The sequence below is a fragment of the Erpetoichthys calabaricus genome, chromosome 17 (genome assembly GCF_900747795.2).
Source record: "Erpetoichthys calabaricus chromosome 17, fErpCal1.3, whole genome shotgun sequence".
Lineage (NCBI taxonomy): Eukaryota > Metazoa > Chordata > Cladistia > Polypteriformes > Polypteridae > Erpetoichthys > Erpetoichthys calabaricus.
Genome location: NC_041410.2, coordinates 81,492,607 through 81,512,012, shown reverse-complemented (window position 1 = coordinate 81,512,012; position 19,406 = coordinate 81,492,607). Strand labels below are relative to the sequence as shown.

General features: G+C 40.8%; 1 protein-coding gene across 1 annotated transcript; it reads right to left on the bottom strand.

The window, feature by feature from the left end:
* Positions 1-6,548: 6,548 nt before the first annotated feature.
* On the bottom strand, positions 6,549-19,011 carry si:dkey-12e7.1 (uncharacterized protein LOC557553 homolog). The gene is made up of 2 exons (XM_028823881.2): positions 18,867-19,011; positions 6,549-8,482 (listed from the first exon to the last, which is right to left on the bottom strand). Exon 2 carries the CDS (start codon positions 8,170-8,172, stop codon positions 6,970-6,972), a length of 1,203 nt encoding a protein of 400 aa, XP_028679714.1. The 5' UTR covers positions 8,173-8,482; positions 18,867-19,011; the 3' UTR covers positions 6,549-6,969.
* Between the last annotated feature and the right edge of the window lie 395 nt (positions 19,012-19,406).

Below are 19,406 nucleotides of genomic sequence, written 5' to 3'. Positions count from 1 at the left end.
AAAGCTTGCATATTGTAACTTTCGAGGCAACTCAGGCCCCTTCTTCAGGCAAGAGAAGGGGCCTGAGTTGCCTCGAAAGCTTGCATATTGTAATCTTTTTAGTTAGCCAATAAAAGGTGTCATTTTGCTTGGCTTTTCTCTAAGAGCAATAATGTAAGTGAGAATTAGGGATGAGATGATATTGGCTGCTCAAGGCACACACTGTGCAGAAGGGGTGCAAAACTGATTTGAAAAATGGAAAGCAAATGGTTATGGTGACGGGAATCTTTTCTGAATTAAGTGACAGTGAAAGTGGTGTCTTTCTAATAGTCATAGTGTAATTGATCTCGATGAGAATATTAATAACAAGCTGGTTAAGTTTGGTGTTGAATCTAACCTAGAAGAAATGGCGCCTAATATAAATTCACCTAAATAATTGCTTGAGACCTGGGAGGAATAGCGACTTGGGCAGATTGTAGAGAACATTTAAATAAATGTAAAGTATTACACATAGGAATTAAAAATGCTAGATCTGAAAGCACAAAGGGAGGCTGAAGCTTGAAAGGATGCCTTAGAAGGACCTATGGACCCATCACTCTTTATATCAAGACGGCATACTGAAGAAATTGAGAAGGCTAACAGGATGTTAAAATATATAAAGTGGTGCAGAGAACAAGTCAAAGGAGGTTATGCTTAGGCTTAAGATACTTTGTAACATTTAGGTGCATTCACAGGGAATTCATTGACTATTGTGAAAACTGGAACATTTGTATTTATTTAGTTTTTTTTTTATTTACTTTATCAAAGAGACGTATTTCTTTATTATTCTTTAGTATCTAGTGATATCTTAAAATAACAAAATGTTATACTCAGAATGTAATCACGCATACCTGTATTAGCAGAGCACCTGAATTATACTTGCATTTTATAATATCACGTACTTACAAACAACACATCAATAGGTTTGTGGTAGCTGAAGCAGCTTCCTAGTAACCAACTTAAGTAATTTAAAAATTGCATTTTTGTGCAATTTTTACTTGATGATTTATGGTTAATTGTAGCTTATATTACTTAGTTTTGAGAGATGTGCCAATTTACACTCAAACAAAACGTCTTTCTGGATTTATTTAACTGTGTTATGTCAACAATTTGCCCAAAACTGAGTACAGCACTGTAAATTGTAAATAAAATTATGTAGTATTGTCAACTTAAATGATGTGCACTCAGTCAACACAATGTTGTCAAGTCAGATCAAATGCATTTCCTTATGTTCAACAAACAAAATTAACTAACACAACCTCAACACTGGATTTAATAACTCCAGTATATATACAGTTAGGTCCATAAATATTTGGACAGAGACAACTTTTTTCTAATTTTGGTTCTGTACATTACCACAATGAATTTTAAATGAAACAACTCAGATATAGTTGAAGTGCAGACTTTCAGCTTTAATTCAGTGGGGTGAACAAAACGATTGCATAAAAATGTGAGGCAACTAAAGCATTTTTTGAACACAGGCAATTAGGTGTAGTAAAAAGACAAGCAGGAGTTAAGTTACACATAAAACAATGTATTATTGATAATATTCATAAATAATAACAATATGCAAAGTACATTTGAATATTGGCAACCATACAACCTGATTAAATGGTGATGTGTAGTTTCAGGCAGCACACAGACTTGTTAGTTATTTGAAATGTCTCTATTTAAGGCATCATTGGTGCTCAGCTTTCTTCAGAACAGGCCGCAAGCCTGTTCAATATGGCTGCTAAGCTGTGCTCTTCATTGTGTTGTCTTCATCATCAGAGGTTAGTAAGAGATGCTTCTTTCAGATGTTAGTAAGAGAGAGAGAATGTCGTTGAATAAGCAGATTTATAGATTCTCTGTCCAACCCCTACAGCCAATATGACTTCATGATACTTAAAAGCTTCTGATCCAAGCCAATTCCAAACTGCCATACTTCAGACCAATGGGGGAATACAACATCTTAAAACCTGCCACCTCCAAGACCATATGTCTTTATGGCTTTCTTGCGGGATTTGAAAGACTTTAGCATAGAAACACTCGCCCAACTCTGTCGTAAAATTTGAAAAGACTCAGTCGTAAAGGGGGGGAAAACACGAATGCTTCTCAACAAAGTAACACTAATATTACATTGCTTTGCTTAAATTATACATAAAGACATACAAAATATTTATCAAGTTATATGCAAAATCTCACATCACAACAGTGCTATATGAACATTGTTAGACTATTATTTGCAGGGTGAAACACTATAATTGTTTGTTCTGTTCTATTGCCTACCAAACTTTGCTTGCTTGTTATGGCTCTACCTAAAATGGTAACTTCCCAGCAGGCCTCATCTAATCCATAAGCCCTACGGTCTCCAGACACAAGGCATGCTTATTAGCAAATGACTCCATTTTTTTGTGTCCTCAAACTGTTTCATATATACACAGTTATGTAGCCCTGTTCTTCAGACTAATACACCAGATCTGCCCTTTGCCGCACCAATTCCTGAGCCCATGAGCTTCTTCCTGCTTAGCAGTCCACTTACTTGGATGCATCTCCATTGTCCTCGGTCAATCATTGTATGCTGAAAAAATGATAAAGGCACAGTGGACACTATCTGGTAAGTCATAAAGGCAGTTCTAGCAGGTACAGTATATAATTGGGCACTACGTGATATACAATATGTGCCAAGTAAAAGGGTGAAAATGAAAACCTAGGAACAACCTTATTAACATAACTACACTCAGCTCCAGAATTATTGGCATCTTTCATGAAAATGAGCTAAAATCGATACACACATACAATGAGTGATATTTTGGGTTTAAACAATTATAGCCAAGCATATTTTTGGAACTGATTCTTTTAGTAACACAACGTTTCATAAATATGTCAATTCCAAGAATACTGTCATCCCAGATTTCAGCATTTGGTGGAGCCTCCCCTGATGTGAATGACAGGCGCTTTCTATATTGTTTAACAAGGTTGGAGAACACTTGTGGAGGCTCTTGGTCCACTCTTCCATGCAGAACATTTCCAACTCATTCAGATTCTTGGGTGTTCTCTTGTGAACTCCCCTCTTCAGCTGAGACCACAGGTTTTCAGTTGGGTTCAAGTCAAAGGCAAAATCTTGATTTTGTGATGCTGTAACCATTTTTAGTTGATTTGGATGTGTGCTTCGGGACATTGTCTTGTTGGAAGACTCAACCACAGTCCATTTACAAACCATCTAGCAGTGGAATACATATTTAGCTAAAATGTTACAGTATTGAATAGATGTCAACAACATCCTCTGGACCACTGGCAGCAAAACAACCCTAATGTATCGAAGAGCTATCACCATATTTTACTGTGGGTATGAGGTGCCATTCTTTGTGTGTGTAGCTAAAAAGCTTGTGTGTCTCATGAAGGGCTTCTTTCGTGAAACTCACCCAAAAAGCTTCTGGTCTCACTGTTGACTTGGAAATGGTGAAACCCGTAGATTCAGTGAAACTTTGTAGTTGTGAAACTGTGATCTTTGGGCCCCTCTTTACCTTTCATAGCATTCTTCACAGTACATAGGGCCTCATCCATCCATCCATTGTCTCCCGCTTATCCGAGGTCGGGTCGCGGGGGCAGCAGCTTGAGCAGAGATGCCCAGACTTCCCTCTCCCCAGCCACTTCTTCTAGCTCTTCCGGGAGAATCCCAAGGCGTTCCCAGGCCAGTCGAGAGACATAGTCCCTCCAGCGTGTCCTGGGTCTTCCCCGGGGCCTCCTCCCGGTTGGACGTGCCTGGAACACCTCACCAGGGAGGTACATAGGGCCTTCCTGGAAAATTCTCAATAGCTCCATGCTTTTCAGACTTAACTTAACTATGACCCTGATTGTGCTTACTGGTCATTTCAACTGAATACCTGTTTTTTGTGGCCATTCTCCAACCTATGCAGCTTGACAGCTTTCTTTCTCATTTTAGTTGAGAGCTATTTGGTTATACCCATGTCGATAGATGACAAAAGGATTTTACCTGTGTGTTACCTTATATTTATACCCCAGTGAAACAGTATATGGTCATAGATAACAATAATAATAAAGTTCCTACCCACTAAAAGCAGTATCAAGAAACCTTTTTCACCCAAAGACACAAACTCCTTTGGTTTTGTTTATAGTATTACTGTATTCAATGGTGGCAATAATTTCTGTCAAATGGAATAAAGGGTCTATGGTCTGATGAGGCCAAAATTGAACCTTTTGGCCATTGGACTAAACATCATGTTTGCACACTGCACATGATCTCGGTAAGAATGGTGGCGGCGGCAGCAGTATCAGGCTGTGGGGATACCCCTCTGCAGCAGGCCCTAGGCGGCTTGTGAGGGTAAAATTAATGAAGAAAAACAATTAAATTCAGGGAAACTCTGAAGGAAGCCTGACACAATCTACAAGAAACCTGCATCTTGGGAGATGTTTTTTTTCTAGCAAGACAATTAACCCAAGTGTAAAGTCAAAGGCACACAAGAATTACTTAAAAATAAAAATGTTAATGTCCTGCAGTGGAGTTACGAGTCCAGTTCTCAATCAAATTAAGAATTTTTGGCAGGACTAGAATAAGGCTGTTTGCTCACGATCCCCATGCAACCTGACAGAGCTTCAACAGTTGTGCAAAGGAGGATGGGAACAAAAAAGTCAGTTTCTAGATGTGCAAAGCTGATAGAGACCTGTGACACAGACTCTAGGCTGTCATGGCTGCCAAAGATGCATCTAGTAAATCCTGACTTGAAGAAAGGAAGTACTTAAGGGGTACATTATTGTGTTTTGTACGGTGTGGCACAGGGAAACGGGAAATTTTGACCTAGGTGCTGATGACGCTGGGTCATTGGCAGTTGTTTGGGACCAATGCTATCTTGTTTAGAACCCCTTGCCATTAGTTATAATGGAGCAGTGGAGTGGTGTGCAACGAGCGTTCGCTGTGAAAGCCTTTTATAAGAATGGTGATAGTGTGACTGCTGCGCAAAGGGAATTTCAGCGTCGTTACCAGTTAGGACGTCATGATCGTGTGATTACAACATGGGTGTGAAATTTCGAAGGGTTCATGGTTCAGCCTTAAAAAAAGAAGCACCCAGGTGGAGCCACTTTGCATACTGACCGACAGTCGATGGCAGCTATTTGACGATTGCTTGGAAGGCGCGTCATTTCACATAACGATGACATCCCAGGGCCTCCACGATCCCCAGATCTCACTGTTTGTGATTTTTTTCTGTAGGAACATCTTAAAAGCTAAGTGTACTGCACATGTCCTGCAAACATTCCTGAACTAAAAAGCAGGATTGATGAGGAAATCTCTGGCATTCCTCTTGACGTTTTATGTCAAGCTATGCAGAATTTTCACTACATGCTGTCAGAATGTGTATGGTGAAATGGACAACACCTTCATGATGTTTTCTTCAAAACATAAAATAAATATTGATTACTATTATTAATTGCATATGCTGTACAATACATTTCATCATTACATGTACAGTGGAACCTCGGTTTGTGAGCATAATTCGTTCCAGAAACGTGCTCGTAGTCCAAAGCACTCATATATCAAAGTGAATTTCCCCATAAGAAATAATGGAAACTCAGATGATTTATTCCACAACCCAAAACACTCTTATTCATATAAAAATGATTAATACAAAATATAAAGTAAAAATACATTAAACAAATTAACCTGCACTTTACCTTTGAAAAGAATCATGGCTGGTGTGAGTGAGTTTCTAAACTCTTGTGGGATTACACCCAACGGGACGACATGCGGAAGAGCGTCCCAAAGCAATCGCAGTCTCCCAGCGCTGTAGCAGTTCGCCGTAAAAGCAAATCCGAAAAGATCGCAGACATGTTATAAGCACCTGCCGTCGATGGGTGATACAAGGAACAATGAACATTATAAATGTGCAGGGCCCTGCCTGACTGCTGTGTCTGTGTATAAATAACCGCGCTGTTGCTGTTTCAAGCTGTTGTTGCTAAAGTACTGAGACTCAGCTTCGTGTTTTAGGATGCAAGATGGGGACTCGCACGTCACAGCACACATGCGCGCGCGAGCAGATATACACACGAACACGCGCGTGCACACACACATACACACACACGCGAGCGAGCGAGCACACACACATGCGCGCGCGCACACAAAGTCACAATGCTAATGCTGTAATAACCAATATATGCTCGTACGGATGTTGACTATGAGTGACGCACGCCGACTCAGACGGAGAATAGGAGACGATTGCCCCCAATCCCGCAGCGAGAGAGAGAAGAACCATCAGCTCAGTTGTGATCACATGACGCTCAGCAGACAAAGCGTATACATACTACTCGTACTGCAAGACCTCGCTTGTTTATCATGTCAAAATGTATTAATACTTTTTATAGGCACTGTATATTGAGAAAACCCCACAATTCTAGATCTGCACTTGTCATGTATACTTGTTTAGGTGTTATGTCCACCCTTTCCAAGTTTGGGCGGGCAAGGAAAAAAGAAACAAACCAAACAACAGACTCACATTTCTTTTTTTTTTTTTTAAAAAAAAGATGTTTGCCTTCTATGAAAATAAAAGTCTTTATTTCTATTACTTTTCTTAACTCAAAAGAAATCTTCAAATTAAGCATCAAGTATTGTACATGTGTGTACAATTCCAGAGAAAAATCTGCCCACATTCTTGATATAAATGGGAAAATTGAAAATAAGTCGCCAAATCGCGTGGATAAAAATGTCCACCATTCTCAAAAAGTGACTATCTGGTTCATTCCAAATATTCTATGCACTTTTAATGAACTGGGTGTCAAAAGTTGATTCTTCTTTCTAGCTGGAAATACATGGAGATTTAAAATAAAACAAAAAACAATACAGTCAAATGGATATAAAAAACTATTATCACAGATGGAAGACCTGAACCGCCTCCTTTTTGTTTTCATTCATACAGTCAACTGGCAGAAAATGGATGAGAAATTGTAACTGTCCTTGGATCACCAAAGCCAGCTATCAGAATGCCGCAGGCAATAGCAGGATTGTTCCAATACCACCGTCAGCTCCCTGTAATCCTTTTCCTTCCAGCTTGGTAGCAAATGTTCCCTGTTGAAAACTTTAAGCTGAGGTGTTCCAGCTCGTAATAACTGGTAAAGACAAGGCCACTGACTTTGAATATTAAGCCTCGTCTTACGATCCAAAGTGATTCCCCGCACAATTTTCTTAGCATGGAACTCGCGTAGCACCGGGAGTTTGAGACAAGAGAATACCAGCCCACGGCTTTGGGACACATCTAAGAATTCCAAGGAGTGAGATTCAATTGAGTAGGAAATACCCAGGTCTCGAAGAGGCACTAACACATGAAGGGTTAATGATCTAAGACGGGGTAGAGACTTTGTCAAGCTATGCATGAGGATGGGATTAACTCCTTTAAAAACCCAAAAGTACTTCAGCTCCAGAACACAAAGGTGCTGGAATTGAGTCAAGAGAGAAACCGAAGTCTCTGACCAGTCAAAGTGCAAGCGCATTTTTGTAATGCGAGGACACATTTCTACTAATTTCTTCAGTAGAATCTGGAAGTTTGACACTTGATCCATCTTTGTCAAACTTTCCTGATGGGAACTACGGGAAGATTCTAAACAGACATCCAAAGGCTCAAAGTGGGTATAAGTCCAATTAAGGCCTACTTCACTGAGGTCACCACAATGAAGTTTATCTAAAAAGGTGGAGAGAAACTCACACCATCTGTGCTTCGGATCTCCCAAATCAAAGCTAGCTTTCAGTATTAGCAGACTTGCCTGACGGGAGATAAGATGATGGGCATATTGTTGAACCCACGCTTTCCACTGCTCAAAATCTTTATTAGACACCAAGAGTCCCTCCATTCCCAGCTGAAAGGCCCTCAGGCGTGTAAAATCTGCCACACGCCACAGCTTCCCAGTTCGGACTAAACAACTCCAGTGGCGGCATACTAACGCTGCAGTGCATTTCTCTTTCTCGCTGAGGAATGTAAAAATATGGATTTGACACTCTACTGGCAACAAATTAAAGTGAGGCAAATATACCACTTGTTGCTCATATGGTGGAAGTGGTGAACTGGGAAAGGTAGGCCTATCCCAGCCGAAATGCCTACTTCGTCTCCTTGTTTTATACCCATGGCTCCTACAATATGTGGAAGCAGGCCTTTTATGCTTTGAAGCCATTAGTGGAGTGAAGTCATTAATTTAGGACTAGAACATCTCAGTGCTACTGGATATCATCATCCATCTAGACACAGGAGCTTCAAACTAGGAGAAGAGATGCAAATCCAGCTTAAGCACCTTGGCACTCTTAAATAAATTCTTGACATACTAGTGAAAAATAAGATCTTGGTGCCTGACAAGTGTCACATCGAAGACGTATCCCTCATGTGCAGGTCATTGTGTATTTGATACAGGAGATTAATGAACTCAGATACCAGAAATCACAAATCGTGGGACATCTGACTGTCACTTCAAAGTCCATTGTATCAACCTTAAAAGAAAAAGTATACAGAAAAAGTCAGTACATCATTTAATAGTATAGTTCATTTTTAATCTACACTACCTATTACAATAAACTACATTAAAAGAACACAGGATAAAAAGCATCCATCATTATATATGGCTGTTTTTGAGGAAGATATAATTTACATTTAAAGGGTTCACTCAATACGCAAAATTAAAAGTTATTAGGAATGTAGTAATACAGTTAGGCTGAGGTGGCAAGACCACTCCATTTTCTGAATCATGTTAACCAGAGGTGGCTTGTAAAGCAACATTGAAAATCTAAAACATCTTGCAAGTAGAAGCAAAAGCTATGTTTTAGCTTTGTTTAGGCTAGCAATTGTAATGTTAAAAATATCAAAGGTAATAATATGTTAAAATAAAATTAATAACTTCATTTACAAAAAAAGTGTATATGTAGGAGTTAATTAGAAAAAAACCACAATTTGTTAGTGATAAAGTCAGTTTAAAAACCTTAAAAAATAAAAATAATAACTACAAAAGGTGGCATGGTGGTGCAGTGGTAGCGCTGCTGCCTCGCAGTTAGGAGACCCGGGTTCGCTTCCCGGGTCCTCCCTGTGTGGAGTTTGCATATTCTCCCTGTGTCTGCATGGGTTTTCTCCCACAGTCCAAAGACATGCAGGTTAGGTGGATTGGCGATTCTAAATTGGCCCTAGTGTGTGCTTGGTGTTTGTGTGTGTCCTGCAGTGGGTTGGCACCCTGCTCAGGACTGGTTCCTGCCTTGTGCCCTGTGTTGGCTGGGATTGGCTCCAGCAGACCCCCCGTGACCCTGTGTTCGGATTCAGCGGGTTGGATAATGGATGGATGGAATAACTACAAAACATGCAGGGGTGGCACGATGGCGTAGTGGTAGTGCTGCTGCCTCGCAGTTAGGAGACCTGGGTTCACTTCCCGGGTCCTCCCGTGTCTGTGTGGGTTTCCTCCGGGCGCTTCCGGTTTCCTCCCACAGTCCAAAGACATGCAGGTTAGGTGCATTGGTGATCTGAAATTGTCCCTAGTGTGTGCTTGGTGTGTGGGTGTGTGTGCCCTGCAGTGGGCTGGCGACCTGCCTGGGATTTGTCCCTGCCTTGTGCCCTTTGTTGGCTGGGATTGGCTCCCGTGACTGTGTTAGGATATAGCAGGTTGGAAAATGACTGACTGACAAAACATGCGGACCTCCAGTTCTCAAATATGGGTGGTTCATGTAGTTCAAGCTGAACATTTCCATTTTGGCCATACACTTTTTTGTTTCCAGTATGAAAAAAATACCACTCCACAGAGAGCACATTGTAGATCTAACTTTTGGAAGTAGTGCTCTTCAACCTAACATTAATATAAGAATGTAGAAGGAATGTTTGTGTATGTGCAGAAATTGTGAGTATTTGATGATCTCCTTGTTTGTTGTCATATATTTCCTGTTGTTGTCAGTTTTACTTTCTGTACTGTGGAGTATGTATGACATTTTGATGAGGCCTAGTATCATAGCCAGCTGCTCAGTGGCTCTACATTCAGGCCTATCTTTCATCACTCCTTGACACTGAAGTGCCTCCTGTGTTTGGATGCTCAGTACGTGTCACTGTTTGTGCCATCATGGTTTATAACAGGGGTAGGCAACGACGGTCCTGGAGTGCCACAGTATGTGCAGGTTTTTGTTCCAACCCAGTTCCTTAACGAGAACTCAATTATTGCTGATGAAGCACATATTGCTTAAGTGACATTTTAATGCTTCATTTTAGTGGTCTCGCTTGTTAAGGTTCTCCAATCTTAATTGCTTATTTCAATCTTAAACTGCTGCATTCAGTGTTTTAATTGCTCCTTATTAGCAATAAGATGTAAAACAGGGGTAGGCAATGTCAGTCCTGGTGAGCCGCAGTGGCTACAGGTTTTCATTCAACCCAATTGCTTAATTAGAAACCAATCATTGCCAATCTCAGACCTTATTTAATTTTATGGCTTGTTAGTCTGTGCAATGTAAGGCTTTTATATCGTAGATTTTTTTCCTTTCCAAGGATATCATCCAAATGATTTGAAGCCTAAAACAGATCATTTTCAGTCTGTCACATTTTTCTATTAAGTGTTTTATTAAATCAAACCGTGCATGATGAACACACACAGATGTAATTGGAAAAAAGCTAGCTGGAGAACTGCTGGCTGCTTTTTCTTTTACATCTTATTGCTAATAAGGAGCAATTAAAACACTGAATGCAGCAGTTTAAGATTGAAATAAGCAATTAAAGTTGGAGAACCTTAACAAGCGAGACCACTAAAATGAAGCATTAAAATGTCACTTAAGCAATATGTGCTTCATCAGCAATAATTGAGTTCTCGTTAAGGAACTGGGTTGGAACAAAAACCTGCACATACTGTGGCACTCCAGGACCGACGTTGCCTACCCCTGGTTTATAACACTGTATTTGATCAATACACAGTGATCAGTATGGTACGAGGACAGGAGCACAGGTCAGTTTCCTCAGGCATTTGCCTCTTTGTTGCTCATATATTGTGTATCTGGTACTTGACACTCAGCAAATGGCATTGTGGGTTTTCTTTTGCTTCTTACTATGAACGGCTTCAGCAATATGCTTCACGATCAGCAGGTGTGGCCACTCTTTTTTTTCCTACTTACCATGACACCCTCTCAAGCAGTTTACCATAAAAAAGACACAAACCCAGATGACATTGTGGAGGTGGCTGTGTCCCAAATTTTTGCCATAGTGCGTATCACGTCAAAAGATTTTGATTAAGACCAAGATCAAAGTTCTAGCCCCAGTGATTCGAGACTAATCGCATGACAGATGGACACAACCCTTAGCAGTTTATATATATAATATATAGATATATATACAGTAATCCCTCGCTATATCGCGCTTCGCCTTTCGCGGCTTCACTCCATTGCGGATTTTATATGTAAGCATATTTAAATATATATCGCGGATTTTTTGCTGGTTCGCGGATTTCTGCGGACAATGGGTCTTTTTATTTCTGGTACATGCTTCCTCAGTTGGTTTGCCCAGTTGATTTCATACAAGGGACGCTATTGGCAGATGGCTGAGAAGCTACCCAACTTACTTTTCTCTCTCTCTTGCGCTGACTTTCTCTGATCCTGACGTAGGGGGATTGAGCAGGGGGGCTGTTCGCACACCTAGACAATACGGACGCTCGTCTAAAAATGCTGAAAGATTATCTTCACGTTGCTATCTTTTGTGCAACTGCTTCCTGAAACGACATTCTGCACGATGCTTCGCATACTTAAAAGCTCGAAGGGCACGTATTGATTTTTGATTGAAAAACAAACTCTGTCTCTCTCTCTCTCTGCTCCTGACGGAGGGGGTGTGAGCTGCCGCCTTCAACAGCTTTGTGCCGCGGTGCTTCGCATACTTAAAAGCCAAACAGCCCTATTGATTTGTTTGCTTTTCTCTATCTCTGTGACATGATCTGCTCCTGACGCGCACTCCTTTGAAGAGGAAGATATGTTTGCATTCTTTTAATTGTGAGACGGAACTGTCATCTCTGTCTTGTCATGGAGCACAGTTTAAACTTTTGAAAAAGAGACAAATGTTTGTTTGCAGTGTTTGAATAACGTTCCTGTCTCTCTACAACCTCCTCTGTTTCTGCGCAAATCTGTGACCCAAGCATGACAATATAAAAATAACCATATAAACATATGGTTTCTACTTCGCGGATTTTCTTATTTCGCGGGTGGCTCTGGAACGCAACCCCCGCGATGGAGGAGGGATTACTGTATAAATAAATAAGGCTTCTCTGTCTGTGACACAAAATCTCACACACCCCTGGCCTTTGATGCTTGATTTTGGTCTGAATCAACAGCATACTAAATGCCTTGACACATGCAACACTCCCCCTGGTTTTTGTGATCATGGGACAGTGCTACAAGTCTCTGTCACGACTGGCACAGATATGGCGACGTGCCTCTTCTTACAAGACAACCACAGCCGTGTGCGCTGCTGTGCTACTCACATTAAGTATGACCAACAAATCTCACCACTGGTAGGACATGAAGTGGGCTTCAAGTCCCTTGTAGGGCTGCCAGAAACACGGCAGCATGCTGGAAGTCACAGCATATGCATGGCTGAACACTCCAGTGTACTACCATACACATACCTGACAGAATAAGTATAGTCAACTGAATACATCACTGCTCTAACACAAACAAGATCCCTAAGTGGCAACTGTGGAACACAGCGGCGGTAATTTAAACCTTGAAGACGACATGGACGCTCCTGAGCAGCACTGAAGCAACGCCAGCAGTGCACACTATCCTTCATAGCTGATACATTGAGTTTGGCAGAACAATGATGCTGTAGGTCAGACATTCAACCAGCTCTGACAACTGTAGATACAATGATCTCGCCAGTGAGACTGAAACTGCTTGCTTCGTGTGAGGTGTTGGCACTACCTGCTCCGATGTGCATTCAGGACGTATATTGGACAGAATAACACAACGATGGGTACAGACGGTGACCTGCATTACACAAGCAAATATAGCTGAAAACTTTTTGACTTGAAGACCCACCTCTCACTGCCACTCATAGGCCAAGAGTCTTGTCATCAATTCAAACAGTCCCTCCCTTACTTTTGAATATACTGTTGAAATACAGGCTAATAATTTAGGATGTAACCATTTAACAACATTTTAGCAAAAAAAGCAATGATTTTCCGCATTTTGAGATAGCGACTGTATAAAAGACATGTGGATTAAGCAACAAAATTAACACAATTTTTTTTCTTTTTTCCATGCATGTTTTTCACAATGTTTGCCACTGTCCAGCGTTGGTCACCAATCAGTCTAAGTATTTTCTCAAAGAAAACATGAGATTACAATTTTTTCTTGGCCACACTACAAAGTACATGGGGTAAGTAACGTATTAAAAAAATGAATAATTTTTGGGTGAAGTGTTCAGACAAGCTTCAGAACTGGGTGAACACTTGGAAAATGCAGTTTTATTGTAGAGAAGTGAAAACTGGTACATGCGGGCAAAAGGAATGTCAATTATAAATACAAGTTGGAAGACGCTGTCCTAAAGAAAGGAACCGCTGAAAAGGATTAAGAGGTTTTACGTTGACAGAGCATTTCTACTATTTAGATGAGCAGAAGATAATGAAAAGCCACACAAATATTGATTGATATTCAACAGTTTTTATGATATAACCTAAGAGACTAGGTATATAATAGGCTTAGACTATATAATGCACTACTGAGACCACAAGAACGACAGGGCAGTACAGTACTTGGAGGTGTGCAGAAGAGACCAACCAGGTGCTTCCCAGGATTTAAGGGTATGTCGTACCCTGACCCACTCAAAAAATTAAACCTGTTTAGTCTCCAGCAAAGGAGACTGCATTGGGACCTAATCCAGGCATTTAAAATTGTCAAAGGCACTGATAGACTAGACCCTGCAGAATTCTTTCAGTTTAATGGTAAATCCCTTATTCGAGGACAACAGTGGAAATTAAGGGGAAATGCATTTTAAACCAGGAGGCACTTCTTTATTGAAAGAGTTTTGGGAATCTGGAACAAACTACCAAGACATACAGTTAGAGCAGAAGCCCTGACAACCTTTAAGAAGCATCTGGATAAAATATTGAGACAACTTAGCTATTAGATAAACAATCAAGCTCTATGGACTAAATGGTCACCTCCCATTTGACAAATTTCTTGACTTCTTATGCAACATTTTCAAACAAATTGTTTTAGTTTGTTTGCTGTCAAAGATGCATTTACCATATTTTACTTTAAATGTCAACAGAATATGCCATTTGGCTGGGGTCTTGAAACTTTTGAATGGAACTGATAGATAGATAGCATCCGGAAAGTATTCACAGCACATCACTTTTTCCACATTTTGTTATGTTACAGCCTTATTCCAAAATGGATTAATTTTTTTCCTCAGAATTCTACACACAACACCCCATAATGACAACGTGAAAAAAGTTTACTTGACGTTTTTGCAAATTTATTAAAAATAAAAAAATTGAGAAAGCACATGTACATAAGTATTCACAGCCTTTGCCATGAAGCTCGAAATTGAGCTCAGGTGCATCCTGTTTCCCCTGATCATCCTTGAGATGTTTCTGCAGCTTCATTGGAGTCCACCTGTGGTAAATTCAGTTGACTGGACATGATTTGGAAAGGCACACACCTGTCTATATAAGGTCCCACAGTTGACAGTTCATGTCAGAGCACAAACCAAGCATGAAGTCAAAGGAATTGTCTCGAGGCACAAATCTGGGGAAGGTTACAGAAAAATTTCTGCTGCTTTGAAGGTCCCAATGAGCACAGTGGCCTCCATCATCCGTAAGTGGAAGAAGTTCGAAACCACCAGGACTCTTCCTAGAGCTGGCCGGCCATCTAAACTGAGCGATTGGGGGAGAAGGGCCTTAGTCAGGGAGGTGACCAAGAACCCGATGGTCACTCTGTCAGAGCTCCAGAGGTCCTCTGTGGAGAGAGGAGAACCTTCTAGAAGGACAACCATCTCTGCAGCAATCCACCAATCAGGCCTGTATGGTAGAGTGGCCAGACGGAAGCCACTCCTTAGTAAAAAGGCACACGGCAGCCCGCCTAGAGTTTGCCAAAAGGCACCTGAAGGACTCTCAGACCTTGAGAAAGAAAATTCTCTGGTGTGATGAATCAAAGATTGAACTCTTTGGTTTGAATGCCAGGGGACACGTTTGGAGGAAACCTGGCACCATCCCTACAGTGAAGCATGGTGGTGGCAGCATCATGCTGTGGAGATGTTTTTCAGCGGCAGGGACTGGGAGACTAGTCAGGATAAAGGGAAAGATGACTGCAGCAATGTACAGAGACATCTTGGATGAAAACCTGCTCCAGAGCGCTCTTGACCTCAGACTGGGGTGACGGTTCATCTTTCAGCAGGACAAAGACACTAAGCATACAGCCAAGATATCAAAGGAGTGGCTTCAGGACAACTCTGTGAATGTCCTTGAGTGCCCCAGCCAGAGCCCAGACTTGAATCTGATTGAACATCTCTGGAGAGATCTTAAAATGGCTGTGCACCGACACTTCCCATCCAACCTGATGGAGCTTGAGAGGTGCTGCCAAGAGGAATGGGCGAAACTGGCCAAGGATAGGTGTGCCAAGCTTGTGGCATCATATTCAACAAGACTTGAGGCCGTAATTGCTGCCAAAGGTGCATCGACAAAGTATTGAGCAAAGGCTGTGAATACTTATGTACATGGGATTTCTCAGTTTTTTTATTCTTAATATAATTTGCAAAAACCTCAAGTAAACTTTTTTCACTTTTTTGTCATTATGGGGTGTTGTGTGCAGAATTCTGAGGAAAAAAATGAAATTAATCCATTTTGGAATAAGGCTGTAACATAACAAAATGTGGAAAAAGTGATGTGCTGTGAATACTTTCTGGATGCACTGTAGATAGATAAATAGATTTTGGTTTTAAAGGTCTATTTACCTTGCAATACAGCTTACTATGGTCTATTGCAAGCGTCTCCAACTCCAGTCTTGGAGCTCTACAGTGGCTGCAGGTTTTCATTTTAACCCTTTTCTTAATTAGTGACCAGTTTGTACTGTTAATTGACTTCCATTCCCTTCATTTTCATTGACCTGTTGTTTAAGATTCAGAAACAGAAATTAAATGTGAAGCGAGCCAACATATGACTAGCTAAATTGGAGGCTCAAACTCCAAAAAATTTCACTCCAACCAGTTTCTTAATTAGAAATCAATTCTTGCAGTTAATTACACCCGTTATTTAATTCCAAGGCTTTTTGGTGTGTTCATTCTGCCACAGGAGACATTTCCAAAACAGTTTATTTATTTTTTACAAAGAACATGGCCAGAGTGCCTTGTGGACCTGAACAGATCAACGTTACTGAGATCTTCACCTTTCTTTACTTTCAGACATTGCATGATGGACACATGTTAGCTAGTCTCGTGTTGGCTTCTTTTGTGTTTCTCAATATTAATTGGCTGCGAAATAAGGTATAAAAGAAACAATTAAGGGTCTGTAAATGGCAAGTCAATTAAAATTAAGGTAAAAATGTTAATATGCTGCAAAAACTGGTCACCGATTAAAAAGGGGGTTAAAGTGGAAAGCTGCAGCCACGGTAAGAACTGGAGATGGAGACCCCTGGTCTAGTGTGTGTCTCCTGCAGTACAGACAGGGTGATAAATGTACTATGTGTATGTACAGTGGTGTGAAAAACTATTTGCCCCCTTCCTGATTTCTTATTCTTTTGCATGTTTGTCACACAAAATGTTTCTGATCATCAAACACATTTAACCATTAGTCAAATATAACACAAGTAAACACAAAATGCAGTTTGTAAATGATGGTTTTTATTATTTAGGGAGAAAAAAAAAATCCAAACCTACATAGCCCTGTGTGAAAAAGTAATTGCCCCCTGAACCTAATAACTGGTTGGGCCACCCTTAGCAGCAATAACTGCAATCAAGCGTTTGCGATAACTTGCAATGAGTCTTTTACAGCGCTCTGGAGGAATTTTGGCCCACTCATCTTTGCAAAATTGTTGTAATTCAGCTTTATTTGAGGGTTTTCTAGCATGAACCGCCTTTTTAAGGTCATGCCATAGCATCTCAATTGGATTCAGGTCAGGACTTTGACTAGGCCACTCCAAAGTCTTCATTTTGTTTTTCTTCAGCCATTCAGAGGTGGATTTGCTGGTGTGTTTTGGGTCATTGTCCTGTTGCAGCACCCAAGATCGCTTCAGCTTGAGTTGACGAACAGATGGCCGGACATTCTCCTTCAGGATTTTTTGGTAGACAGTAGAATTCATGGTTCCATCTATCACAGCAAGCCTTCCAGGTCCTGAAGCAGCAAAACAACCCCTGACCATCACACTACCACCACCATATTTTACTGTTGGTATGATGTTCTTTTTCTGAAATGCTGTGTTCCTTTTACGCCAGATGTAACGGGACATTTGCCTTCCAAAAAGTTCAACTTTTGTCTCATCAGTCCACAAGGTATTTTCCCAAAAGTCTTGGCAATCATTGAGATGTTTCTTAGCAAAATTGAGACGAGCCCTAATGTTCTTTTTGCTTAACAGTGGTTTGCGTCTTGGAAATCTGCCATGCAGGCCGTTTTTGCCCAGTCTCTTTCTTATGGTGGAGTCGTGAACACTGACCTTAATTGAGGCAAGTGAGGCCTGCAGTTCTTTAGACGTTGACCTCTCGGATGAGTCGTCTCTGCGCTCTTGGGGTAATTTTGGTCGGCCGGCCACTCCTGGGAAGGTTCACCACTGTTCCATGTTTTTGCCATTTGTGGATAATGGCTCTCACTGTGGTTCGCTGGAGTCCCAAAGCTTTAGAAATGGCATTATAACCTTTACCAGACTGATAGATCTCAATTACTTCTGTTCTCATTTGTTCCTGAATTTCTTTGGATCTTGGCATGATGTCTAGCTTTTGAGGTGCTTTTGGTCTACTTCTCTGTGTCAGGCAGCTCCTATTTAAGTGATTTCTTGATTGAAACAGGTGTGGCAGTAATCAGGCCTGGGGGTGGCTACGGAAATTGAACTCAGGTGTAATACACCACAGTTAGGTTATTTTTTAACAAGGGGGCAATTACTTTTTCACACAGGGCCATGTAGGTTTGGATTTTTTTTCTCCCTAAATAATAAAAACCATCATTTAAAAACTGCATTTTGTGTTTACTTGTGTTATATTTGACTAATGGTTAAATGTGTTTGATGATCAGAAACATTTTGTGTGACAAACATGCAAAAGAATAAGAAATCAGGAAGGGGGCAAATAGTTTTTCACACCACTGTAATTCTACCAAAGACGTTTTTGTGACTGATCGAGTTTAAGTTCATTGTCATGTGTAAATGAAACACTGAAAGTCTTAATTCCACGTTTCTCACAAATAGTAACAGTAGTTCAATAGCCAGTGCTGACAAGTATACAACATCAGGCAATAAATATGCACAAACACCTCTCCTGCAGTTGTCAGAATGAGTATGGTGGCTACTTCCGGCGTTGCGCCGTATAGTCCAAGGACCATGAGTAAAGATAATGGATGGATGTAACGACTTCATACACGTTAAATTTATCACGTACGTGTCAGTATGGATGTGCTCAGCAATGGACAAATCGCCCCTTCGTGAGGTTGATTCCTGCCTGGCGACCGATCCTGTAAGGAGAGGCTCCGGTCTCCGCGACGCAGAACTGGAATATGTGGCCGGGAAATTCATGCAAATAATAATGTGAATTAATTACAGAAAATCTGGGAACGACAAGCAAATTGTTTCTTACGCTGTCTTTAATCACTGAGCACCTTTGTTCCAGAAGTCAATATAGTAATAACGAAAATTACAGGAGCAACTCAAAAATAAAAAAATATGAAAAACTCACCGTATCCACATTACAAGAGATTACTAAGTTTCTGAACAACCGCAAAATAGTTCCATCGATGTGAACAGTATCTGCAAATCCAATTCATCTGCTTTTCTTCTTTTGTTCATCAGAAGGAGCACACAGCGGGTCGAAAGACTTTAAATGTGACGTCATATGTACGCGACAGGACGTCGGCCTTCTATGACGTTAACATTATAGGGGGTTTGATTAGGAAGGTTTTACGAAGAGCTCGGGGGAATTGAATGAAATCCACTTATGTCCGAAGACAATGCAGCCAAGTGCAAAAGACAGTCTCAGCAGGGCGCGAAAACCTTGTTTAGTCTCTCGCATCTCATAAATGAACATGTTAATTTAATATACAATCCTAAATAGGTCCCTCAGCATGAGTATCTCCACCTCAACGGCTAGGGCAGCCTCTGGCCCCGTGAAGCTGAACTGGTTTAGGAAATGGATAGCTTGTCCTTGTTTTTTTTTATAATTAGTGTAACTGGATTAAAAACATAATTAGCCTATTGACAATTGTTCAGAACAGTCTCA

Coding starts and splice junctions, on each gene's coding strand:
- si:dkey-12e7.1 (XM_028823881.2), bottom strand. CDS start 8,172: ATGGCTTCAAAGCATAAAAGGCCTGCTTCCACATATTGTAGGAGCCAT.